The following is a 27,675-nucleotide window of genomic DNA, read 5'->3' as shown; positions in this document are numbered from 1 at the left end:
GTGATTTCATCATCCTGTCTTACTCCAAATGTTTTCTATCTGCTAATACTGTTTGCCCAACAGAACTAATGATAACATTTTTTTTTGCTGTCATCTCTGCAGAGTCTGCTCCATTGCACACATTGCTTGTTCAGTATATAAAACTCTCTGACATATTCTTGGAATGGAGCAGAATAGATTACTGTAGATCTTTTCTTCCTCTGGTGAATGAGGATATGAATATTTAAATGCAGAAAATCAAACAGAAAGCTGGCCAGAATTCCAGTGATGCTTGCTTTTGCCTCAAATACCCGTAAACATGTGAATATTGAAAATTGTAGGAAAGGGAGATCAAGTTACAATTGTCAGTTAGCTAAGTTGGTTAGATATTTACTTATCTCTTTGCATCCTGTCCGCTGTTGCCGACTGCTGGGTGAACACAATGCACTGATCTATGCAGAGTTCCATGTGGCTGGTGGTTCTGTTTATATTGCTCTTAATCTCTTGTAGGCTTCATACAGAGGAATCATGGTATACACCTGGAGCTGGAACTGTCCACAGCAAATACGAGGCCACCTAAAGCTCTGAAGAAATCAGCATTGATATCTTCACTGCCTTTCTTCTCCCTGATGTCACATGAGTCAGCCCAGGTAAGTCAACACCAGGTGCCAAATTACCTCTGTTTGTGTCCAGGACTCGGGTGACAGGGCCTGCAGTGACAACATCGTCCCTTTCCCCTCTGATGAGGGAACTCAGTGGTATCCCCACCCGGACAGTTATTTTATTGCAGTGTTTCATCATAATATTTCTTAATGGCAATTTGTCAGAAAAACAGCTAACATTTTAGGGATAGCTGGTATTCACTAAATCTGAGACTAAAATCTTACTGAAAATTATAGATGTTTTCACTATTGACACTACAGAGCTATACAGCCAACTTGCCTTGGGAAGACCTATTATCTAATGGCTGATTTTATTATTGTATAACACTATCATATCTTTTGTCTGAGCATGGTTTCTATGGAAAGGTATCATAAAAGTGGCCTAAAAATATAAATATGCTAAAGGAAATAATGGGAGAACTGTTAATAATCCTGGTATAATATATGTGTTTGAAAACATATTTGTTACACTTACATTTTTCATTTATTGGACATACTTAAAGTATCTTAAATGAAATATGTTGGTACCAGAAGTGTTCAGAGTACCTGTGTAAAACTCTGGTACTTACTCCCTGCTTTCCTAGATTTCTGTATTGATTAAATTCTGTCTATTCTTGAAATGAGCACAGAGTTGGGCAATACTTCAAGGAGGGGCTAGATCTGCAAACAGTGAGGGAAACAATGTTTTAATCTTTATTGAACAAGTAAAATTAACAAAAGGGAACGTATGCAAGTTGGAGAATTACTGAAATACCAATAACTAGATGCTATACAAAAACCACATCAGCAAATCAACCATTCCTAATGGAAGAGATTCCTATTGGAAATGCCCTGTTACACTAGATATTCCTCCCTCAGGCTGGTCCAAAAAGTTATAACCCACTGTCCTTGTTGCTATGAGTATATCATGTCCTGGCCGGGGGGGGGGGGGAGAATGGGGTAAAATGGCAGAAAGTCAAGTTGCAGGTTGTCTCTGAGCAGCACATTAGTGATGATGAAGTGGTACCTTTATGCCGGTTTTCTCTACCCGGAGAATCAAAACACCTTACATTTGCCTTCCATTTCCTCACCCCGCAACAGACACCCTGTGAGGGAGGTGAAGCTGAGAGAGCCCTGATATTACTGCTTGGTCAGAACAGCTGTAACAGTGCTGTGGTGAGCCCAAGGTCACCCAGCTGGCTGCATGTGGGGGAGTGCAGAATGAAATCCAGCTTGCCAGATTAAAAGTCTGCGCTCCTAACCACTACACCAAACATTGAAACTTGGAGGAAAGGAAGAATAAGATGCTTAGAGAAGCATAACAGAAAGTTTCATGGTGCCTTATCCAGAATTCCTAATGCAGTTGAAGAAGTTCCAAAGAAGCAAGGAGGTCCACATGGAAGGAGGGGCTCCATCCAGTGAGCACATTCTAACCACCCTTTCAGATCAATCATTTTCAAATGGCAGCTGTACTTCTCCAGACTGTTTTTTAAAAGTGGCCTTTCACGTTACTTAAGTATTACACAAAATCCAAATAAAGTAGATAAGTAGTTGGAATCTATAATCCAACCATCACAGTAAATCCCTTGTTTTATTGTGTCTTAGAAAATGGGTTCTTTGATAGGGTTATTCAATATTGAACATGCTAACGCAAGTCCAGGAGCCCACTGAATAGCTGATGAATGTCCCAAGCACTATTCAGAGCTGTACTCAGACATGTTTTACTTAATCATTCACCAATATACAAGTTCAGCATTGTTGGGTTCCCCCCTTCTTCTATTAAGGTTATTTATTTTTCTTGCATAGAGTGAATACAACCGGGAGACCAAATTGTTTAAATTATATTATAATTCTTAAATGCCTCACTTTTGCCCTTCATGCTTCCCACTTACACAAGCATAATGAATGTCTGAATTCTTTAATTTATTCAGCTTTAGAGCACTGCTTTACAGAAAATGTTCTAACCATATATTAGTTTAGTTTGGCACTCCTAGACCATAGTGGAATTCATTTCTATTCTACTTTGAAATTTAACTGAATGGTTTTTGCATGAAAAAAATTCTCAATGCTTAACATTTATTTAAATTTTATTCATCACAAGTAACCTTACTTCAATTTCTTCAAAATGCCATAAAAGGTTAAAAATGCATTCCATTTCGCCCATCAAGAAATGCAAAGTTTATGTGACTCCTCTGGATGTTTGAATTATAACTCTCAACAAACTTGAGCCACTGAAATCAACAAGACAAACGTAACCAAGAAATATATGGTTCCTATTTATTTCTGTTCTACTCAAAGAACAAAACGTCCATCTATAAATAAAAACAATTGGTTTAGAAGTCACACGGTTGCAACAAATGTGCACTGTATAAAACACTGCAAACTGAATTTGGGCAGCAATGTTGCCAAGAAAGCTAATATGAATGTAAGATCCCTCCGAATAGTTTATGCCAGCTGCTGTGGCTGTGGTGTGGTTGTAAGATGAACAAAACAGGCTCCCTCTATAAAAGTCTGGTAAAACCAGTCAGGATATATGGCACAATCAATTTATCAGTCATCATAACTGATCATGGTTTTCCCAATATATATTGAACTGATATATAACTTGATATATAACATCCCTTTGTATATCTATAACTGATTTTGTATCCCCCCTTATATTGAGCTGATATATAACATCCCTATGTATATCTATAGAGCCTCTTGTGGCGCAGAGTGGTAAGGCAGCCGTCTGAAAGCTTTGCCCATAAGGCTAGGAGTTCAATCCCAGCAGCCGGCTCAAGGTTGACTCAGCCTTCCATCCTTCCAAGGTCGGTAAAATGAGTACCCAGCTTGCTGGGGGGTAAACGGTCATGACTGGGGAAGGCACTGGCAAACCACCCCGTATTGAATCTGCCATGAAAACGCTAGAGGGCGTCACCCCAAGGGTCAGACATGACTCGGTGCTTGCACAGGGGATACCTTTACCTTTTATGTATATCTATAACTGATTTGGTTTCCCCCTTATATATTTGCTTTTCCTGACCCTTTATGCATGGTGGCAGCTACTCCGTGCTGCTGCCATGTTGTTGCGGTGGGGCAGGATGCCCTGCTGTTCCCCCTGTACGCACGGGGACAGGTCATGCAGGGCTGCTCCAGCGTAGCGCGTGCACGTTTTGAGCCGGGGCCAGCCAAGTTAAGCAGCAGCGGCCAGGGTAAAGTGGGGGGGTCCAGGCCCCCTCCACATGCTCTGGCAGGGCAGGGGGTTGCCCCTGCCAGCTCTGTGACTCCGCGGAGCCCGCAGGGGCATGAGGTGTCCCTACAGGGATACTGTAGGTCGGGGTCGAGCAGGCTGAAAGGACTGGCGCTGTCAATTATGCACAGCGACGGCCCACCCCAGGCTCTGCTGCCGCCCGGTGTAACCAGAAAACTGCGGAAGTTCCTGCGTTTCCTTAACCCGGGCCTTCCGTAGCCCTGGGCCAGGACACAATGCATTGGCGGCGGCGGCAAGCGTTATCGGGGATTTTCCCTGAAGCCCTGCCCCCGCCAGCGCGGGCTTTCTGGCCCGTTCATAATGGGTCCCTGTGATTCTAGCTTTACTGGAAGCTCAGCTGGGAGTTATGGCATGTATTGTCACTGGTGTTACTATTGTTCTTATATTTCAGTCCTTCTTTATATTTGAATGTTGCAACTTTGCTCCAAATACCACAGATGAACAGGGGGCTCTTTACCAAGGTGGCTTTGGAACAGAGAACACTGACTGATCAGATTCTTTAGTGCCTCAAGCCCTAGTTGGTTTGCACAGAGCTAATTTACAGGATTAAATGAGTTTCCAAACAATTTGCCACACACTGCTGACTTAATCCAGGGATAGTTTTCTGTTCCTAAACAGAAGACAAAGACATGCAATCTAGAGCAGTGGCCCCCAACCTTTTTATCACCGAGGACCGGTCAACGCTTGACAATTTTACTGAGGCCCAGGGGGAGGAGGGTAGTCTTTTGCCGAGGGATGTTGCCGCTGTCGCCTGAGCCCCTGCTCCGCTTGCTTTTCCGCCGGTGCCCCTGACTTCCCGCTGCCCACTGGGGGTGCTGCCAGCAGCAGCTGCGCAGTGCCATGCTGAAGGGGAGCCCCAGCATGGCGGCGGCTGGAGAGCACCAAAGGTGAGCACCAAAGGTGAGCCGGCAGCAGAGTGGCAGGGCAGCCCCCAAGGCAGCAGCCGGGGAGGAGGACGAGGAGGAGCCACAGCCCGGTACCAACTGATCCACGGACCAGTCCCGCTCCCTGGACCGGGGTTTGGGGACCACTGATCTAGAGGACACTGCAAGTTGAAGACAGTGGCCAATAATCAAAGATGATGATGATGGGCCAACTTTAGCTGCAGTAGGTGGTTCTAAGGGGATTTTTTAAAAAGAGGAAGATTATGACATTAAGATGGGCATTGGGAGTGACAGTGACAGGGGAACAAGGTTTTCTTGCCCTATTTGTGCCACATGGCTATTAATATGGCAGCAGAAATCAACTGTGATGTTTCACCATTTTAAGTTCTATATCCATAGCACAGAACTTGTGAAAATGTCCCTGGGATAGGTATAGCCATTACTTACAATATTGTTTCAGCATAGATAATAAGTTCTGAATGCCAGAACTTCTATTTGTGGTTAACTGTACATAGTCTAATAGGCCATTGTCCCAGACAACTTTAAACTAAAACAATTCCACAGGACCTGCAAGACAGAGTTGTTCCGCTGGGCCTATGGTTGAGGCTCTAAAATCCACCAATATGTTGGTCTCACTATGCATCTGTATATATATACAAATCACCAAAACTACTTCTAAACATTTGTTTTCACTTTGTCTCCACTCCCACTGTTAAAGGGCTGCTCCTGAGCAGTAAAGCACAGACAACAAGCAGCATTTATTTTAACTACTAACTTCAAAGACCGTTTCTAAGAACAGGCCTTGAAAGGGCCCCCTCCCCTGGCCCCCAGCCAGGCTGCTTAAGGTGGCTTTGGGCCGCTCAGACTCCAGAGCAGCTCACAGCCGGATCAAGTGGGGTGGGCGAGGGCTGGCCAGTTTGTTAGCAGGCCCGGGGCAGAGCTCCTTAGCAGGCAGTCAGCAGGCCATGAGGCCCTTGTTAGCAGGCCCAGCCTAGCAGGCCAAGAGGCCCTCGGTAGCAGGCCCTCCACCATGACCCTTTGCCCAGGGCCCTCTCACCTTACCTGCTGCTGGCTCCAGGCACTGTGGTGTGTCTAAGAGCAAAGAGGTTAGAGTCCAGGGACAGAGGGTGGGAACTGCAGGGGCAGGGCCTGCACACTGATTGGCCATATTCCAACTTGGACAGCCAGACACGTTCCACCCCCAAGGCTGGAACCATGGATAAGGATTTATTATTTTTAGATTCATCTATTTAATTGTGGTAATTTTTAAATTTACTTGAAACTGTATTGGTTTTACCATGGCATAAACCTCCCTGAGCTTTTGGAAGGGCAGCATAAGAACGCAATAATAAATAAATACTAACATGGTTGACATTCTTGCTTACAAGAGAATGTGAAGTGTTGGGTATCAGTTATAGTGCCAGGCTGATACTGAAAACTTCTAAGTTCAAATCCCCATTCACCCATGAAGCCCTTCTTCCCAAAAACTCAGGAACAAGGTACATAGATTTCCCCTCCTCCATTTTATCCCCCAAGCTATATGATGTAGTGTAGGTTAGAAGAAAGTGACCATTCCAAGTTCTCCAGTAAACTTTCAACCATCTGTATTTCCAGGGATGTTCAGGCTCCTCCGGTGAAGGGAAACATCTGTATTAAGATTTACTCATGTAATCTTTTTATTCCTGAAAGGATAACAGCTGTTGACAGCTGTCCTCTTGGTCTCAATATCAGCTACCCCCGTGCTTACCAATGTAGCAATATGGGAGTATAACTTTAACTGGAAAATCATGGGAAAGGAATGCAGAAGAAAGCCCCACGTCAGTTGCTGTTGTACTACTGTACTTGTCTGAGGTGTAGCAGTGGTAGAAATATTTTTTATGCTTTCAGAAATATTTTTTATGCTTTCAAACACTCCTGTCATCTTTGTTTTTGGAGATGAAACCAAGAAAAGAGAATAAGTAGGAAGCTGTATGAACAGTGAACCTTGACCTAAAGCTGATGTTTTTTAATTTGCTGAAGCACTGCGGTATGTGAAGTCAGTAAGTGAGGATTCTTAGCTTCTATGCCTCACACCAGACTTTTGTATTTATCAAGGCTAAATTCTTCATCTAGCTTATCTGAGCAAGGCAGGTAAAAAAGATGTGAGTAAAAGTTTAACAAAAGCAGGGTGCTTTTTAAAAAAAATATGTAAGTCATTGCACTTATGAATACTTATTTATAAAGAACAAATGTGGCTTAGACATTGATGAGAGCCTTTGGCATCATTTTCCCAACCAAATACAGCCCGGGGGGATTTATCTACATGCAGAAGAGTTGGTTTTTATACTCTGCTTTTTTCTATCTTAAGGAGTCTTAAAGCAGCTTCCAATGAACTTCCTTCCTCTCCCCACAATAGACACCACGTGGGGTAGGTTAGGCTGAGACAGTTCTTGCAGAATTGTGACTAGCCCAAAGTTGCCCAGTGGGCTGCATGTGGAAGAGTGTGGAATCGAACCAGACCTTCAGATTAGAATATGCTGTTTTTAACTACTAAACTACACAGGATCTGTGTATAGGCCACAAAGGTGTAAATAATGTCCCCATGGGCAGTTAAAGGATGTTTATTCTTCCCAAATGAATGGTAAAGCAATGAGATAAATTTGTTCTTGGCAGGAAGTGACATTACATGAGGTTCAGAAGAGACTCTGCAAAGTATGGGTTTCTATTGAGCCTTCCTAAGAAACAGTTACCCTTCCTGAAGGTAAAATTATTAAGTTGCAAAGGGGCAATGAGTAGAGCAAATACACCCCTGAATACAAGGGGATCTGACAAACTAACACTAAAATGGTGCTTTCTGATCTCCTGATCTAGAGATCTTAAAGGTTATCAACTTTATTGAGGGAAAGCTGTTTTTCACTTTGGTTTGCATTCTGAATTCTTCAAATCTAAACTTTGCTTCCTTCACTGTTTATCTGTCATTTTTGCGTTGGTAACTTCTATATTATATTACTAATATAAGCTTAATGGCTACTTGCTGATGACTGGGAAAATGCAATCACTACACAATGTGCTAACTGACTGCTAACTGGAATGTTTCTGCAAATATGGTCGAGGAGGGACAGACCAGAACCAATGGGATGAAATTAATTCAAAAGACATTCCATCTAAACATCAGGAAGAAGTTCCTGACAGTTAGATCAGTTTCTCAGTGGAACAGGCTTCCTCGGGAGGTGGTAGGTTCTCCATCTTTGGAAATGTTTAAACAGTGGCTGGATAACCATCTGACAGAGAGGCTGATTCTGTGAAGGCTTAAGGGGGTGGCAGGTTACAGTGGATGAGCGATAGGGTTGTGAGTCCTGCATAGTGCAGGGGGTTGGATTAGATGACCCATGAGGTCTCTTCCAACTCTATGATTCTATGATTCTATGGTACATCTAAGATAACTACACTAGTTCCAGAGGGTAGCTGTGCTGGTTTGCAGTAGAATTGCTACTGGACTTGAATCTAGCAGTTACAGTGGTCCCCATTTTATTCTCATGCCTAATACGGTATTCTGAAGAAAGAAAATGAAGAGTTTGTTCTTATATGCTGCTTTTTCTCTACCCGAAGGAGTCTCGAAGCGGCTTACAGTCGCCTTCACTTTCCTCTCCCCATAGCAGACAACCTGTGAGGTAGGTGAGGCTAAGAGAGCCCTGGTATCAGTACTGTGGCGAGTCCAAGGTCACCCAGCTGGCTGCATATGGGGGAGCGCAGAATCGAACCCGGCTTGCAAAATTAGATGTCCGCACTCCTAACCCCTACACCAAACCGGTATAAGGCTGTGAAATTAGAGTTGTATCTATTACTTTTTTCTGTTATAACCATTAGAGAACAATTTTAAAGAGGTCTATTCATAAGTAAGTCCCATTTTATTCATGGGCTTATTCCCAGGGAAGACTTTCTTAGGAATTCAGCATAGAGCCACAATGAAATCAAATTAATTTCAAAACTTTTGTCTAATAATTCCAATAAGTGCCAATAAATGCCTTCTCTAGAGAAAAGAGCAACTCCAAAGGAAAAGACCTTAAACTATGCAAAACAATGCTATCAGTATCAAACTTCCATAAATGTATCACAAATCACTAGCATATATGTTAAATAACTTTCAACAATAAAAACTGATATAGGAAGGATAAGAGTAAAATCGCCTTTCTAGCTTCAGCAACTGACTTTTATAACTTGAGCATCATCTAGTGGCAAAGATAATTTATGTACAGAATTTATTCTTAAAATGGAATATCTTTGAAATTTTTTGTTACACTTTATTTGCAGTGCACAAAGAACTGATTGAGGGAAGTAGTGTTCTAGTTCCTGAACAATAGTAAATTCATGAATTGCTAAACAGATATGTTCTAGAATAGCAGCCATGAACAGCTCTCAGGAGAGTGGTATGAGTGTCAGCTTGTGGGTTCCATCTGCTCTCCTCTTCCCACCCCCCCCCCCTGTAGATTTTTATTGGGGGAAATTAGAGTTTTTCTGCCGTATCTTTTTTTGTTATTTTGATTGGTTGAGTTTGTGTTATGTTTTTATGTCTGGGGGTTTTACTGGGATTTTATTCAGACGATTGTAACCCATCATGAGCCGTTTGGGAGTGGCAGGCAGTAAATTGAAATAATAACAACAACTGAATTTTCTAGCATCTGAAACTTCCAAATTTCTTTCAACAAATCTGCTACCTACAATGATGTAACAGACAATGTTAGGTGTGGTACAGTAATATGCAGAGCACAAACATGTACAGAATGCCATCAAAGGACTACCAGAACTATTCAATGTTAGTTTAATATTTATTACAACCAGTAACCACTGGTGATGACCAGGAATAGCAAGATGGGACACATGAACAAATACCTAAACAGTGCTTCAATTGCTATGCTCTGGTTGAGAGCCAACATTACACACCAAGCTGGAGATAATTTTTTTAAATCCAGTAAGTATCAAATGTAATATTCCATACTTTCAACTAAAGAAGCACCACAGAAAAGTCAGATAATAGCAACATATGCCTTTTGAAAACATTTTTTAAAAACCTGTAGAAATTACAGAATTTTAAAACTCTGGAATGGTGGTGGGACAAAATGTGTAGTAAAATTAGTAAATCCTGACATGGGACCAAATCTTCACACTACCAAGCCACTAAGGCTGATCCACTAAGGTTGGCTGCCATTAATTTTTCCCTTCCCAAATTTATCACAATTGCATAGAGATGATCTCGTATATTCAGGTAAGTAGCTTTCCAAGTATATTCTGCTTCCATACCATTCGTTTCTGTAGGGGTCATATCGCTTCCTTTAAAAATGCACAGGGTTTTTTTTTTTTTAATCTCATCTTCCCCGCCCTTTGTGTGAATCCCAGATGCCACACTCCATCTTTTCTTTTATATTCCAGCCCACCATTTGAAAGTGATTGTCAGAAGATTCTGGAAAGCCCATCCATCGCAGACTGCACTGTTAAATGTAGAACATGACTACCTCTAAGAACTTGGAATAAATCCTATCGATCAGACTCGGGCCTGGAACAGTCGGGATGAGGGCACTCTGGCCCCTAAGGAGGACTCCATGCGGGTTGATAACCTGGAGCACCCAGTACCAGCTGAAAAAGAGGGGCGGTCCTTTTGGCAAAGGGACGGGACTGTCTGGGCAGGCCCGGCGTGGCAAAGAGGGGAGCTGCCCTGCCCTGCCGCCTCGGCCAGGCATCTCCCGCTCTGGGCGCGGGGGTCCGGCCCTCCTTTAGGAGCGCTAGGTCGGCGTCCCTTCTCACCCCACCCAACCCCAGTTGGGATTTGGAACGGTCCGAAGTGGTCCAGCGGCTCGGATCCCGTTGCTATGACAGCCGTCGCTGCCGGAAGAACTCCTCACTGATCCCGCCCCTCCTCCACAGCACAGCGCTCGAGGGCAGGGAGCGGCTCTTTCCCTCCTGCTGCAGCGGCGGCGGCGGCGGCGGCTGAAGATGGCGGACGAGGGAGCACCCACCGGGCAGCAAGAGGAGGAAGCAGCCGTCGGGGCGAGCGAGCCACGGCGCGAGAAAGGGCCCCGCGGGGGAGGGCGGCCCCCCACCGTCCGGGACTTGCAGGTGTGGAAGGCAGGCGGGGAGACGAGCTCGGAGGCGGAGGAAGGGAGGGGAAGGGAAGCGCTGAGGTGGCGTCGCCTCCCCTTCCTGATTGTCGCTCCGCCTCACGTGAAAAGGGAAGTGCCGTGTGGGGTTATTTCAGTGGGGAAAGTCTGCAAGGACGCCTGTTCCCTAAAATGAGCTGCTTGTTTTTAAAAGGACTTGTTGTTTTAGTCTAACTGGTATATATGCTAATAAAAGCATCTTGTTTTTTGAGTAATGTATATTCGTCTTTGCATGCCAGCTTGGTATATAGTGTTGGAAACCGCATCTTTATGGAAATTCAGAATAAAATCACCTACACGAACTGATCCCGGAAACGTTACTGATAAACGTTTCAGTTTGATATATTTCATTTAATTTTTTCCATTCCTGGATACTTGATTTTCTTGCTAAAGTTACTTAAACTGGTTTCCAAATGCAAGGGAGGGTTTTTCTCCACAATGAAGGCAATCATAATTCTTATAATCAAAGTGTTATTGATTTCTATAAAGTTAATAACAGATTTCACTGTAATGTTTGTTATTTTTAATTCCTGTTACTCTAGAAGTATAGATTAGCATAAGAACTGAAGAGCCCTGCTGGATCAGTCCATCTAGTCCACCATCATGTCACTGCCGGCCAGTTTGTTTGGATGGCCAACTACAGGGCACAGCCTTCCCCAGATGTTGCCTCCTGACTCTGGGATTTAGACAATTAGTGTCTCTGAATGTGAAGGTTCCCATCAGTAGTAGCCATTGATAGGCTTATTCTCTTAGAATCAATCAACCCCCCCCCTTTAAAACTGTTTATTACTGTGGCTGGCACTACATTCTCTGGCAGTGAAATCCACATTTTGATCATTCTCTGCGTAAAACAGTATTTCTGAAACTACTGCCCATCAGCTTCACTAGATGCCCTCTAGTTATAGAATTTTGGGAGAGAGATAAAAATTTCTCTTTGTCAACTCTACCTTGTACATAATTTTATAAATGTATAATGCCCCATCTCAAGTCATCTGTTTAATAAACTGAAAAGTCTCAGAGTCTTCCACATAGCGAAGGTGCTCCAACTCAATAATCTTAGTTGCCCTCTTTTGTACTTTTTCCAGCTCCGCAATGTGCTTTTGGAGTGTCAACCATGTAAGAATCACTGCTGTTCGTAATACTTTTTGTTTTTTGAAGGAAGAAACAAAGCACATAGCAATACTCTTTTTAGCTCATCAATTGCAGGAGTTCATGCTGTGCATTAGATGTGGCACAAAAGAAAAACAGCTGTTGTGGCACAAAGCTTACAAGAAAAGGAAGGAATTGGTCTAGATGCCCTGTCATGTAGGTACAGTAGAAGTTGCACAGACACAGCTTTAGTTCCGCTATATCATTGCCAAATATCTCCTGATCTAGACCCTTCAGACTATTGTGGATAACGTAGAAAACAATATACCATGCACAAAAACACAGAAATCTTTTTAAAGTGTATGTTTGAAGACTAAACTAGACATGGAAAAGCCAGATGTATTTATAAAGCTCTTAAATGTAAATGTGAGAGGGGGAGGGGTTAGCAGGGCAGAAGGAGTTGGAGACAAAAAGTGAGTTCACAGCTAAAAGGAACTGAACCATCTTAGCTTGTGGAGCTTTTTCCCCCCTTAGCCTAGTATACTACTAGAAGTGAATCAAGCTGGAACAAAGGTACTAAAGGCATGAAAGCAGGAATGTTAGTGTGGTTTAGTTAAAAAATAATAGCCTCTTCCTATCCTTCTGCTTTGGACAAGAACGCATAGGTCTCCCCTGCAGTATCTCATTTGGGCCTTACTAACAGCAAGGTTGACAGTTTGACACCATTTAGGCCTACAATTTGTAAAGATCATTCATCTAGTATATATGAGGTATCTCGTAACATTTCTGTTAAGTTTTTTCTTTAAAAGTTAATATTTCTAATTGTTCAGTTTCCTATATCCATCCTTAATGTATTTCTTACTGATGATGATAAAATAGACTCTAGTATCATTATGGAGATGAATTATTTAGCTGATGTGTTAGTCTTTTATGGCTCTTGAACAATTCATTTAGCTGTTCTTTCAACATAATTTGAATAAAAAATAGTTCTCATACACCCAAGATTGTGTTTGAATGGTATGGCAGAACTTGAGTTGCTTATTTCTTCTATTTGTATTGCCTAACACATCTAATATTTCATATAGCTTGCACTGGCTGGATTATATGAAGATGAAATCAAAAGGCAACCGCATTCTGATAAACCAACAACTAGAGTGACCAGTCAGCCAAGATTACCAGTCCAAAGGTAAGAAGACATATTTATTAAATTCATGGTGGAACAACACTTGTAAATGGGGCATAAGGTTTCTTAATGTACAGGTGCATATTAGTAGATTACTGAATGATCGTATTTCATTAAAAGGCCAATGAGGCCACAATGAAACATCTATATAAGCTTGTAAAAATCCTGAACAATTGGTATATTTGGTGATTAAGATGTTGATTTGTGATAGTCTTATTTTTGTTATTATGTTGGGTTTGTCAGGCTTGTATGTACCTGTTATAAGTTATATAAATTACATAAGGGTTGAGATATCCCAGAGTTCCTGGCAATATAATTTAACAGAAGACTGGTGGTGTTATAAAATAAATGGAATGTTACATAACTATTTCTTGGCAGTCTTAAAATTGACTCCTTCAGAAGTTTGAGAAAACCAGAAAGAAGTATGAGTGATGACAAGGATAACCAAAGGTATTGTAAATGAACAAGCTTTAATTGATATAAATCATTCATAACTAACATGTTTATGCATTATTTTTCCTCTGTGACTTTCTTTTGTTTTGTTGTTGTCAAAGTAATTTCTGTGCAAATGGGAGCATTTATTATATTGCTTTGATGAATTGCCTAGATAAGTTTCCAATTTAAGATGCAAATTTTAGTTATTTGTTTGTATTGTGCCTTGGTTCTTTACATAATAATGTGGTATAATTTTTCTTAGTATCTTTTGTGTGCATATATGTGTACATTTTTGCCATTTGGAATGGTTTCTCAAAAGTTTTTTTCTTGTCATTTGCATTCTGCTACCTGCTCAGTGGCAAATACCTGTGCCCCTGTATTATGCAACCACAGAAATAAGGGTTCTATCAAGCACACTGGGTTCTGCAAGATGTTCCACATAATTGCTATAACTTATGTTTGACAAGCTTATGCTGGCACATCTGCAACTACTGTATCTGAAACTACATTTAGTTGAAAGTTACTGCAAATTCAATTATATTTTCCATTATGAAATCTTGATTTTATGGGGGCTAATGATGAATATACCTTTTAAACAATTTCCAGTTGTTTAAATAGCCTGATTTTGGGTTCTCACATGACTTACTCTTTAGTAAAGCAATCTAAAATGTTCGGTCAAAGTGAGCTAAGCCTTTTGCTGAACTAAAGATTTATTTGGCCTTACAGTTTAAATTCTGGCAACAGATCATTTTTCAATACTGCTGTGGTAATCTGTAGTATGAATAATACCGTGTATTATAGTTCTTTAAAAAAAAAGAACTTGAGAACTTCCTTGGAGAATTGCTGAGTGTTAAAAAAATGCTTGGTGTTTTGTTAGCAATATTTTGGGTGGAATGTGGTTATCTTTCAATATTACTGAAAAACTGTCACTGATTAATACTTTCTGTGTTTAAAGATATTATTCAGGTGATTCAGAATATAGGGGGCTCCAGGTAGTTGGATCATCCAATATAACGCCCAGCAAAATTGTTGATGAACTTTTCAAGGAAGCAAGAGAACATGGGGCAGTCCCTTTGGATGAAGTATCGAGAGCTTCGGGGGATTGTCATAAAGCTAAAGTGCGTATGTGCACTGATTTTAATTGGGGAGAAGCAGACATTTCAATTCAGTGTTTTACTTAGCAAATACCTATGTCATTCTTAAAAGTAGGCTATTTGATTTTCTGATTCTAAATAATTGGGCTTAAATGGGTTCATCATAAAACATGAACTGAATTTGCAGAGGGAAGCATGCTTCCATTTAAATGATTATATTTTGTTGCTAAGATCCTGATTTTTATTAATGGTAGAGATTAGGAGGACGGAACTCTCTTCCTTTCAAGTGGTATGTAGCAGTAGGTTTGCCTAGTTATTTCCACTTTTTTAAAAATTAAAATTGCAGTGCCGTCCTAAACAAAGATGTTGAGAGGTCAGTACTTTATGTCAGTACATGAGGACTAATATAGATAAATTATGGCCGTGGAAACTGCTTGTACTAGACATATCCGTGCAGGAAGGACCTGTGGCCAATTAGCAGATCATTGTCACATTTGGGTCACCAAAACATCCTTTGTCCTAACTATAGCTTAGAACAGAAATCTGCAGTTTCAAAGTCTAACTGTACAAGTAAGCCAAAGTTTAAATCTCTTTTTCTAGTTTTGTTTTCTGTAAACTTGGAACTCAGTTTAGTAAATTCCAGCTCTGAAGTGTCATGTTAATTCAGATGTTGTGCCAGTTCGCAGGTTGCAAATCTATTTCAAACTGGCTTCTCTTTCTGGTTTCATTGCAAACCTATGATACAGTGTGATGTGCCTATTACAGGAATCTTGGAGAGCCAGCTTGGTGTAGTGGTTAGGAGTGGGAACTTCTAATTGGGTTTGATTCCACATTCCCCCACATGTAACCAGCTGGGTGACCTTGGGCTCGCCACAGCACTGATAAAGCTGTTCTGACCAAGCAATAATATCAGGGCTCTCTCAGCCTCACCCACCTCACAGGGTGTCTGTTATAGGGAGAGGAAAGGGAAGGCAACTGTAAGCTGCCTTGAGACTCCTTAGGGTAGAGAAAACTGGCATATAAGAACAAACTCTTCTTCTTCTAACCTAGCTGCCATGTTAAATGACTTACGTTCAAGCCAATGTGCTCACTATGACCATTTATGCACTGGGAACTTCATTGTCCCAGCTTCCGTGCAGGAGTACAAATGGAGGGGTGGATGAAGTGAACCAGGCCAAATAATCCCCCATGTGGGCACAGGAAGAGGTGGGGCAACCTGTTGCAACTGAAACTCCAGCCTACAGCCTGGCATAAAACCTCCAGTGCGTAAATGGTTTTTGAGGAGCATAGGCAAATGTCACCAAGTCTGAAAACCCTACTTACTTAATTATATCATTTAATCATGTTTGCAGTTAAGTCTGGTGTTATTGAGTTTTTGCCAGCTCTGTCAATTCCAACTGCTGAAAATACAAAATATTCATGTGGTGAAATAGAAATCAAGTATTTAATTAATTGACTCATTAGGAATTGTATAAACCAGTATTTTTCTTTGTTAACTGCATAGTAGAAGGACATATGCTTTGATTAATAATGACAGTGATCCTGTGCATAAATTGTAACTGTTAAGTGAGTGTAAGTCAGTATTGTTTCTAATGCAGATTTATATTTTAAATATTTTATTAGTCATTTTCTGGTGGTGGATACAGATTGGGTAATTCGTCTCGAAAACGTTCTGAATACATATATGGAGAAAATCAGCATGGGCAAGATGTAAGTTACCTTCTGGAATTCCCTACCAGAAATGCTACTATCAAAGAAACTCCCCTTAAAATCCATCTCTACATAAAGGGTAGTTACAGAAACTCACAGCTGTGTACAAGATGGGTTTCTTTTGGGTAGCACTTAATACTGATGATATAAATTTTACAGTATCACTTTATACAACCATTGATAATAGCTCCAGTGCAAGTTTTTGAACTCTTAGCATGAAGAAATGTAAATTCTTTTACAACTTTTAATGTGAAGAAAAATATCTTAATGGAGATAGTAAGGGTACAATTTGGAGAAAAGGAATAAGGAATATGGGTTTTAGATGTAGTTAGAATGTAATTGTTGAGACGTGCTTATGATTATTTATATAATAAACATACAAAAGTCTTATCTGTTTGATATATTATGTACAGTTTCAAAATTCATCTGATTTATTGATAGGTGCAGATATTGCTAAAACTATGGAGGAACGGTTTCAGTTTAGATGATGGAGAGCTGAGATCGTACTCTGATCCAGTAAATGCTGAGTTTCTTGAATCTGTTAAAAGAGGGTAAGTTTATGGTGCCAGTTTTGTGACACATAACATTAAAATGTATTTTCATAATTTTTATTAATACATATAGAACTGAAGAAATACCAGTCCAGATTACTAGACTTCCATGGACAGCAGATCAAGGCTGTTAGAATTATATTCCCAACAGTAACAATCCTGTGCAAAGTTTAACATCTTTTCAGCAAAAACTGCATATATAGTTCTTCTTTCTCCTACCCCTCTCATTGACTTTACTCATTATAGTTCCATCATACTGATAATTGAAAAAACTTTCACTAGCTGCTTCCTTTTTTTGTGGGGTGCATATGAAAAAAATGTTACATCTAATATATAAAGGATGTGATCCAGATAGTTGATCACTTCAACTCATTGTTAAAGCAATGGGAAAAGTTTTTTTCACTATTTTAAAATGTGGATAATTTAAGATTGGACATACTCTCTTGAATTATATATGTAATTATACTTGGCAGTAAAATAAGGGTTATAGCATCTCACTCTGTATTCTATGTTTGTGTCTAATATTGATTGTTACTGGTTTTTCTTTTGTCATCCAGAGAGATTCCTGTAGAACTTCAACGATTGGTGCATGGAGGCCAAGTAAATTTAGATATGGAAGATCATCAGGAACAAGAATATGTAAGGCCTAGACTGAGATTCAAAGCTTTCAGTGGAGAAGGCCAGAAGCTTGGAAGGTTACTCTTTTTAATCTTTAATTTTTTAAAAGTACGGTATGTCATACTTTCCAGTTTACAATAGATACTGGCAGTAGACATCACCATAGACCATTCTGTCCAAGAAAATATCAGGAGACGCATTTCACCTTTGCACATACAGACCTCACCAGCTTGTAAAATAAGATTTGGGGTTAGTTTATTTTTAGTTAATACAAAAGGTGGTATTCCATTTCTGTTGATGATGCTCACTTTCTTTAAGCTGCTTTTAAACTTTCCTTTTTAGTAGTATTAGTATTAATAATGATTAGTAGTATTAATACTACTCTCTTGTTAGTAGTATTAAAATATGGTCCACTGTGTATTAAATACTATGTGAGTTAATTTACACAGCCTGGACTTCTTTTATTACCAATGAAGACTCCTAGGTCAGGCTGCAGTCAATAAAATAAGACTGAAAGAAGATTATTTCCATGATTGTTGAAGTTTAGACTAACTGGTACAGTCTGTATAAATAGCAATTCATCTGTTTAGCCAGAGACTTTCTTAAGGTGGATTTTTCTTCTTGGTTTTAGATCTATCTAATCTTTCTAATCTTTCTAATCTTTCTTCCTACCTACCTACCTACCTACCTACCTACCTACCTACCTACCTACCTACCTACCTACCTACCTACCTACCTACCTACCTACCTACCTACCTACCTACCTACCTACCTATCTATCTATCTATCTATCTATCTATCTATCTATCTATCTATCTATCTATCTATCTATCTATCTATCTATCTATCTATCTATCTATCTATCTAATATGCTGCCCTCCCCAAAGTCTCAGGGTGGTTTACATGATCAAGAAATGATACACGTAACTCAAAGTGATAACAACAATAACATTAACATAATAACAATAACATTAAAGAATGGTGGAAACTGCAAAGAGCATCAGTTCAACTCATACTGAGGCCCAGTGGGCTGGGTAGTAATCATTATAGGACGAAGGCTTGGGGGCCAATGGGAAGTAGTGGTTTAGGTCAACCTCAACTAAATGCCTGGTGGAGGAGCTCCCTTTTGCAGGCCTTGCAGAACAAGTTCTGTCAGGGCTGTGATCTCCTCTAGGAGCTCGTTCCACCGGGGGGGGGGCAGGATGGAGAAAGTTCTGGCCCTGGTTGAGGTCAAGCGGGCTCCTTCGGGCCAGGGACCACCAGGAGGTTGGAAGTGGTAGAGTGCAAGGCTCTTTGAGGGGTGTAGGTGGAGAAGCGATCCCTAAGGTGTCCTGGGCCCAGACCACATGTGGCCTTAAGGGTGATAACCAAAATCTTAAGCCTGATGGCTGGTGTGTAGCCTTCTTATATTACAGGGAGCTTTTCCTTTAATAAAACTTACAAATAGATCAGTCTTATGTAATGGAATCAAAATTATTCTATTAGAATAGATGCTAGAACAAAGCCAGATGGAATTCTAAGCTTCTTTGACAGAAGGCTAGGAACAAGATCCTACAGGGCACATTGATCGAGGAAGATACAGTATTTGCTGGCGTATAAGACTACTTTTCCCCCCTGAAAAACATGCCTCCAAGTGGGGGGGGGGGTCGTCCTATACGCCGGGTGCACTTCAGTTGGGATAGACATAGCTGCCCATAGTGGCCCATAGTACTGTAATGTAATGTAACAAACTATATTTTGAGTGGAAATGTTGGGGGGTCGTCTTATACGCCCAGTCGTCTTATACGCTGGCAAATACGGTATATAATTTGTATATTTAGATAAGAACATCCTAGTATTTTCAAATAATCTCCTCATGATTGGTGTCCTGATTGGTTCATTTGGAGACTTCCTGCTCCATTGAGCACATTTCCTCCCTGATTGCCTCCAGGGCACTAGAGATGGATAGTTTGCTTGTTGGCCTAGGAACATTTCCGTATGCAGTGTCTTCAAGGTACAAAATGTGGATATTAAAATACAAGTGACAGTTGGTTCCAGACTAATTCTAAGTATATTTCATTGCAGGTCATTCCTGTTTATTTCAGTATAACATACTTGTATACATGTTTTATATTGTCCTTCAGTTAAATAATTATTTGCTTCAATTGCTTAAGCCTTACTCCTGAGATTGTCAGCACACCTTCTTCACCTGAAGAAGAAGAAAAATCATTTCTTGATACTGTTGTTTTGGTTGATGACTCCATGCCAACAACTAAAATTCAGATTAGGCTTGCAGATGGAAGTCGTTTAATACAAAGATTTAATCAAACACACAGGTAAGCCAATGTATAACTGTTTAACTTTTTACTGTTTCAGTAGATCTTAGTTCAGTAGATCTTATCCACTCTTGTCATGCAAAGGGCATCATTGGTGTTTACAGCAAAAATCATTTTATGCTTTTTCAATGTAAACCTGGTAAAGGTATACAATAGATTTAATTACTGATTGCAACTAATTATATAGGGTCAAAAGCTGAAAATTAAATTCTTAGATTCAAGGGCTAAAATTTAAATTCTTCTGTGCTTGCCAACAGGATTTTAGATATTCGAAATTTTATTATCCAGTCTCGTCCTTCATTTGCAACCACTGACTTTGTTCTTCTGACTACATTTCCCCATAAAGAACTTACAGATGAAAGCCTGACGCTAGAGGAAGCTGATATCCTGAACACTGTGATTCTTCAACAATTAAAGTAACTTTTGAGTGCAATATAGCTTCTGGAAATGGATAATGTGCCATATTGTTCTATGCCAATTCTTCCACTAAGGTGGGGGGACAGGGGGAGAGCAAGAACAAATCCAATAGTTTTGTCAGCTAGAGAGCTGTCAGCTTTTAATACTGTTCTGTCTTCCAGTGACTGCTTGTCTGAATTGAATTCCAGGGAGCTTTCTTGAAGCATATTAATTTATTTTGTATTCTTCCCAAACCAGGTTTGCATAAACTGGTGTGAATTTCAGTATTTATTTGGGTCATGGGATGGGGGAGAGAACACTTTTTATTTTCAGACTTTTTTAAAGGATGTAAATGCAATTTTGAAGCAAGAGGGCTTTTTTCTTCAGACTTGGTAAGACTTGAACTACAGAAGAACTTCATGCTGCATTAGCTAATAGCCATTTTTTTAAAGAACCTTATTTATGTCCCATTATGTAGTTTGAAAATAGTGTGTTCACATGTTGACTTCTTTCCACTTATATAGCATGATCTTAACACTTTCTATAATGCCGTGCTAGTAAAATATTTGGCTCATTCAAGCATTCCCATTTAATCTCATGGATTATTATTTCAATTGAAAATCTGATTGCTGAATAGATACAGGATTAGAGTAAGAACAATTTAGATGACAAATTCATGTTGCAAAGATGAATCCTAGCTTTTGTAAAAGAAACACGAACCATGGTAGCATAACAGATTTTTAAAAATAAGCATCTCAGGGTCAACTGTTAATGTTTCAAGATAAATTTGTGGTTATATGAATCACTTGCAATTGAGGGCTAATTTATACTACCCTACCAGTCCAATGTTAATGGAGCATAAGCTCTATTACACACATACCCAGTCATTTCAGTGAAAAGAGCCTGTCTACACATTTGTTTTTAAAGCCATGGATGGCTTCCTTCCTCCTGGATATGTGGAGAAGTTAATGTACCTAAAGGTCCCATTGCAAAGTACCTAACCCCCCTCCCCCCCAAAAAAAAAACGTTGTGGGAGATATTTGTGTGGCTAGTTGCTGTTTTATCATTCTGGATTTGCCATTTCCTGTGGTGATCAGATCACATGAATTATTAAGACTGTATTTGTTGGATCAAGATCATAATTTGTTTTGTGATTAATAAGTGATGGCCACTCACAAAGGGATTATGTATGGCAGCTCAAGAGTTGCTTGTCCTGAAGTCTAGGTCACCTTCCTGAGATCTCCAAGAACTGTGGGGGGAAAATAAGGAAAACATTCACTGTAGGCTGCATTTACCTTGAAAAAAGGAGAACTGTCTTTTGGTATATGCAGGAAGATTGTGGGAAGGGAGGAATATCTTCAGCCAATTCTTAATGTGCTTTGAGGAAAGAAAGAAGTGGCAGGAGAAATTTAGGGTCCACCACAAATAATAGCTGGCTGCTGTCAAATAAATATCTGTAAGTATTGGGGTGCATATATAACAATGTTCCCAATTCCACTGTATAATCCCACTGTGTAGAAATCTGCTGGCTTAGATCCATTGTCCTGTGAAATGCACCTTTGTCTTCTGTTCCAACCAGAGAACATCATTTGGGCTGCAATAGAATGGGGAAATAAGGAAAAATCGCACTATTTGAGCAGAAAATCCTTGCATCTGCATAAATGCTGTGGTGGTTACCTAGTTTGAGAACTAGATTGTACAAGGGACACAATTAAAACTATGTAGCTGTGTATTCAAATGGTATCTTATTGTCAGACCATCATGTGTTAAAAATTGCCCTATGGTTTATTACAGAGTAACATTGAGATAATTTAACCTATGTTAAGTAAAGTTGGCTAGTTTTGCATCTTGAGGAGCTACTGGGAAGGAGACCTGTTGAAAGAGACGGCACCTGTTGTATAACTTGTGTTCCATGTTGATTCAAAATACAAGATAACTTCTTTGAAAGTACACCTTTATTTTCAAAGGAAAACATGGAACAAGTGATCTGTCTTCATGTCCTTTATGAATAGTGTCTATAGTCCTTTCTGTGCATTTTGATCAATAATTTTGCAGTGTGGATAGCTTTTGTTTGAGTCAGTAATTTATTTTAGCATTTCCCCCATTAATGTTGGTACTTGTATCCATAACTTTCAGAGATACATACCTTTTAAAGGCATCATTGAAAAGTTTTCTTTGAAATCAAAGTCCATTGTCTGCATGTTTTAACCAATTCCAAATTCTTCATAAAGTTTTTGTTGAGAGTGGTTAAATACCTTTTAATAAAAAACTGAAAAAAATGGTTGAATCCAGCTTTGTTTATTTATTACTTATTTATTACTGTATTTTTATAAGGCCCTTCCAAGGAGCTCATGGTGGTTTACATCATAGTAAAATAACACAGATTCAAAGCAATTAAAATATTCCATAATATAAACATAATAAGTAGTTAAAATCACTATTACTTATTGCCTGTACCTTACTGCTCAGGAGTAACCCTTCTTCCTCGACAGTTTGTGGGGAGAAGAGGAGAAAGTATTAATATTTAAATTTGTTTTGGCATTACAGATGTATATGCCATGCTTAAGGAGGCCAGTTCACCGGTGGAAATTTGGGCCTCAAACATAGGCTCGGCAGAACTAGTCTGGCCCTGCTTTGTGGTTTGTCTGCAAGCAGAAATTTGAAGAACATGCTGAGTCATGAACAGTTAACGAATTTCATTTCAGTTAATACATTTTTGCCCAGCTTACTTCGTCCGTAGAAAACAGCAGATCATATAGATCTAAATATGTCAGTCCAACAGACTTGGGCAGGAAGTGCTAGAAGGCATTGAAACAATGGTGCTTTGTTGTTTTTTTTAAGTACCTTCTGTCTAACACAGGGGTAGTCAAACTGCAGCCCTCCAGATGTCCATGGACTATAATTCCCATGGGCTCATGGGAATTGTAGCCCATGGACATCTGGAGGACCACAGGTTGACTACCCCTGGTTTAGAGCTTCAGCTCTTTCCTTGTTTTCCTTTCTCTGAGAAGTTGCAGTTATAATTCTACAGTATATACTTTCAGGTGGCTTCTTGCCAATCATTTTGCTGTGTCCTGACTTATGTCAATCAATCCATGACGTGAGTATTGGCACAGCTGAGGCTGCCTTGCAGCTCCTGCTGATAATGTGGCTTTCTGCTGTTGCTGATAAAAACGTATTTATGTATAACTGCTGCTTAACAGATATCAGTTATTTAGTTATTGTCGTTAAGTATTGCTTAAATGATTCTTTGGTTGGTATCAGATGAACCAGTTCTTGGAAAAACCTTTTGCAGGTTTATATAATATATATTGTGGGTATGTTTCCTTAAGAGTAGACACACTAATACATATTCCAAGGCGGGGAGTGACAAGGACTCAGGGCCTAAGTTTTTATCTATCTGATGTCATTTTCTCAGGTGGGGGATGATTGGAGATGCAGTGAGAAAAATATTACTTAGCAGATGTGCATGACAGGAATGCTGTCCAACCAGAACATTTTACCAATGAGAATAATGGGACTCTGTGTACATAAGAACAAGAATGACACTGCAGGATCTGACCACATACACATCTAGTACAGCATCTGGTCTTACACAGTGGCCAACCAATTCCTCTGGCAGTCTAGTGAACAGGCAAAGAGGCTAAAGCCTTTCCTGGCCTTGGTATTCAGAGGTTTGTTGCCTCTGAATGTGGTTGTTCCCTTTAGTTAACATATAGTAGATAATAATTGACCTACCCTCTATTAACCTAATCCCCTTTAAAAAAAACTATCTTACTCTATGGCCATCGCTAAATATTCCCTTAATATAATGGTTTTGAAAAATAGTAGCATGCCTGGCTCCTCACCTTCAAAAATAATTTTTTCACTATGAGAGTGCTGGTTAAGAGGTTCTCATCCCCTTTTGTGTTAGGGGATTTATCTCTGTTAGATGGATGGTGATCTGGCAATAGAATTATTAACAGTTCCTCCTCTTAATTCAGGAAACTTAAGCAAAACAAGGCATGCACCAGATTCTTGTTGCTTACTTTTAACTGATTTTTGTATGAATATGTGATTGCATATCTTGCCTATGGAGAGAAATTGCCTGTGGAATTTGTATTTTGAAGAAGGAGGACCTATACAACGGGAAGTGTTTTGAATATATTGATAAAAGTTGATTTAACAAAAGGACAGTGCCTTCTGACTTTTACTAAAATGATTCTGTCTGTGAACTTTCTAAGTTGTTTGATGCAGTGTGCACTTTAATAATCTTTTGGGACTTGAGAATGTATTTAGAGAGCCCATGTATTAAAATTGTGAGGCACCTAGTGCATACGATCTGCCTGGATGGGGTGCGACTGTCATCTGTACCACAAGCCAGGAATTTGGGAGTGATTTTTGATGCCTCCCTATCCTACTTGTCCCCAGAACACCTGACTACTGTGACCAATACAACTTCCAGGCTGGATTTCTGTAACTCACCCTACGCGGGCCTACCCTTGTCCCTGACCCGGAAATCGCAATTGGTACAAAATGCAGCAGAATGGGTCTTTACCAGGTCTTCCTGGAGGGCTCATGTTCAGCTTCTACTTAAACAACTTCATTGGTTACCAGTTTCCTTCCGGATCGTTCAAGGTATTGGTTTTGACCTTGCTTGTTTGTTTTATGAGTATATCATCTAGCTTGATGGCAAGGCTGACCTAATTCTACAATTGCTAATACTGACCTCTTTCTGAAAAATACTAAAAACCAATCCCTAAATCAGACGTTTCTGGAAGTAAAATTTTAAATATGATCCTCATCTGTTTGATACAAAATAATTTATGAAATAACCTTTAGATTTATAATTCCATGTGTCAAACTGTTTTATGTATATAGTTTATTATTAGCATGATGTATCTCATGGACTTGATTATGCATGGGCAGGAAAGGCTGGGCCAACCTTTGCATGGCAGGGGAGCTAATTCCTGCTTATGCATGCCGTCTGCACTGGCCTGGCCCCCTCCTTGCTTTAGAGCCTCTGATGGTCCATGGCAAGGGTCCGCAGCAAGGCCCAGCTCCTCCCCATGCTAAGGTGGCTCAAAAAGGCCCCACTCGGCTCTGCGGTACTTTGCAGCACTATGGGATCAAATGGGGTGGTTATTTTTGTTATTTTGCAGGATGATGGGTATGCATTCTCATGTAATACCACCTTCCTACAACCCCCCCACACTGCCCCCCATGCAGTGGAACCTTTTCACCATGGCTGTGTTTCCTGGGGGGGACACATTTTGGCAGCAGAGCTGCTCTGGGGACGCAGGAAGTGGTGGACCAGTTCCACTGCTGAAATGTGTCTCCTGTGGGGAGACAAGAAATGGCGGAGCATGATGCTCTGCCACAACACATTGGCAGCAGCCCAGCATGGCAATTGTCATGCATAATGTGTCATAGTGATGCTTTATCATGTGCCATAATCCAATAGACAATATTTCACCCATGTAAGTTTATTTGATATAAATCTCAGAATCATTTCATGTAATTTTATTCATTTTTTAATTCAGCATAAAAAGTACATATTCTTAATAAAAGCTTTGCACCCTTAAGCCTCAGTCTTGTCAATACCGTTATTATGGGTTTGCAGCTAGCATATCAAATAGCATATCAATGTCTTTTGTCTTTAAGGTGTTGCTTATATTTTTCTCTGTGTTAGCATAACGTGTTTTTCATCATGACATTTCTGAGTATTATTTAATGGAAATTGTTTCAGTTGTTCAAAGGTTCAAGGGTAATTGGTGGTGCAGTTTACCATACTGGTAATTAAAGATAGCTGTAGTATTGAAAGGCCTTGACTAGCACTGTTCAAGGCTATATATTCAAGGATATGTATATATATCAGCAAATAGTTATATGCCTTATCTGGTAGATTGTAAAAGACAAGCATTTCTGTAATGATTGCTCTAGTCTGGAGCTCAAACTACACATGATGCTGGAATATGTGTTTTACCCCTAGATTTGATACTATTTATGTAGGAAACAAGAGTAAGGAAGATAGTTTAAATAGCAAAATGAACAAGTAAATGGAGTACTAACCCCATCACTTGGCTAGTGTTCCTGAGCTGAGTCCAGTCCCCTAAAGTCCTTTTTTCAGCTGACCTCTGCTATCAAAGGTAATCCTAAGTAGGGCCATGATTTGAAGCTTGCTATCCTTATACCCTACCATCATCACATCTGTATTCCACTTTTCAATCTTAGGGAATCTCCCAAAAGAATTATACAAAGTTAGATAAACTAAAGCTCTAGAAATAAACACATTTTTAAGTTTCTGAAATATAAATATAAAGAGACCTCATGGCAGAACATGGAGCTAAATAACAACAAATTAAGTTTCCAGCATTTAGCTTGAAAGAACAACTAGAGCTATGTCTGCCACCCCCCCCCCCAACACCATCCCATATGGCTACCCCAGCCCGAAGCAAAGGATGACCCTCAAACCAGTTCCCAAGGGGGCTAGTGCATTTTGCCACCACCAAGCTGGCTGCCAAGGGGGTGAGAGCTTGTGACTGTGGGTGTAGTTCATCATTCTTTTTCCAATAGAGGCTTTGGGGAACTCAAGAGCCAGCTTGGTGTAGTGGTTAGGTGTGGACTTCTAATCTGGCAAGCCAGGTTTGATTCTGTGCTCCCCCACATACAACCAGCTGGGTGACCTTGGGCTCACCACAGCACTGATAAAGCTGTTCTGACTGAGCAGTAATATCAGGACTCTCTCAGCCTTACCTACCTTACAGGATGTCTGTTGTGGAGAGAGGAAAGGGAAGGTGACTTTAAACCCCTTTGAGACTCCTTTGGGTAGAGAAAAGCGGCATATAAGAACCAACTCTTCTGAAGTCAAAAGCCACAAGACTAAAAAACCTGTAGGAGAACACTTCAACCTTCCAGAACACTTCAAACTTCCAGGGCATTCTATAAGGGACCAAACGGTGCAAACGGACATGCGCAGACCTGCTTCTCTCTCTCCCCCCCCCCCCAAAACGAAGCTTGCCGGGCCGCAAGCTAATCAGACGCTTTTGGGAAGTTTCTTACTGCGGGGAGAGGGAGTCACGGCCCGGTGGTTGGGGACCACCGGTATGAAGCAAGCAACATATGGGGAGGTGATAGCCTTTGATCTCTAATAGCAGCATTTTGGTCACTCTTTCTAAAGTACACTGAATTCTAGGGGACTGATTGGCTGTTTTGACAAAGGATTATCATTGGCTGTATTTGGTTGTGACACAGATGTAACAATTGATTTTTGCTATATATTCCCTGTCATATAAGAAGATCATAGTCTGACGAAGGGTGCTTGCACTCGAAAGCTCAGGCCTTGAATAAATCTTTGTTGGTCTTAAAGGTGCTACTTTAGACCAACACGGCTACTCATTTGAATCTATTCTGGAAA

At 40.3% G+C, this 27,675-nt stretch overlaps 1 protein-coding gene across 3 annotated transcripts; it reads left to right on the top strand.

The window, feature by feature from the left end:
• Positions 1-611: 611 nt before the first annotated feature.
• UBXN2B (UBX domain protein 2B) lies at positions 612-24,838 on the top strand. 3 transcript variants are annotated; one of them, XM_077352341.1, is made up of 10 exons: positions 612-629; positions 10,164-10,847; positions 13,063-13,163; positions 13,539-13,610; positions 14,551-14,713; positions 16,313-16,399; positions 16,841-16,950; positions 17,508-17,645; positions 19,722-19,883; positions 20,230-24,838. In XM_077352341.1, the coding sequence occupies exons 2-10, from the start codon at positions 10,725-10,727 to the stop codon at positions 20,240-20,242; spliced, it is 969 nt and encodes a 322-aa protein (XP_077208456.1). In that variant the 5' UTR covers positions 612-629; positions 10,164-10,724; the 3' UTR covers positions 20,243-24,838. The 3 variants fall into 3 exon arrangements, with proteins under 3 accessions (XP_077208456.1, XP_077208454.1, XP_077208455.1); XM_077352339.1 differs by lacking the exon at positions 612-629 and having other exon boundaries at positions 20,141-24,838; XM_077352340.1 differs by lacking the exons at positions 612-629; positions 13,539-13,610 and having other exon boundaries at positions 20,141-24,838.
• Positions 24,839-27,675: the final 2,837 nt, after the last annotated feature.

This window comes from Paroedura picta, chromosome 9 (genome assembly GCF_049243985.1).
Source record: "Paroedura picta isolate Pp20150507F chromosome 9, Ppicta_v3.0, whole genome shotgun sequence".
Classification (NCBI taxonomy): Eukaryota; Metazoa; Chordata; class Lepidosauria; order Squamata; family Gekkonidae; genus Paroedura; species Paroedura picta.
This window is presented reverse-complemented; position numbering and strand designations above follow the sequence as displayed.

Bases quoted from the DNA above. Each gene is read 5' to 3' on its own strand.
- UBXN2B (XM_077352339.1), top strand. From the start codon at position 10,725: ATGGCGGACGAGGGAGCACCCACCGGGCAGCAAGAGGAGGAAGCAGCC. The intron at 13,164-13,538 runs GTAAGAAGACAT...ATTTCTTGGCAG, and splicing joins CCAAGATTACCAGTCCAAAG to TCTTAAAATTGACTCCTTCA. The intron at 14,714-16,312 runs GTGCGTATGTGC...ATATTTTATTAG, and splicing joins GGGATTGTCATAAAGCTAAA to TCATTTTCTGGTGGTGGATA.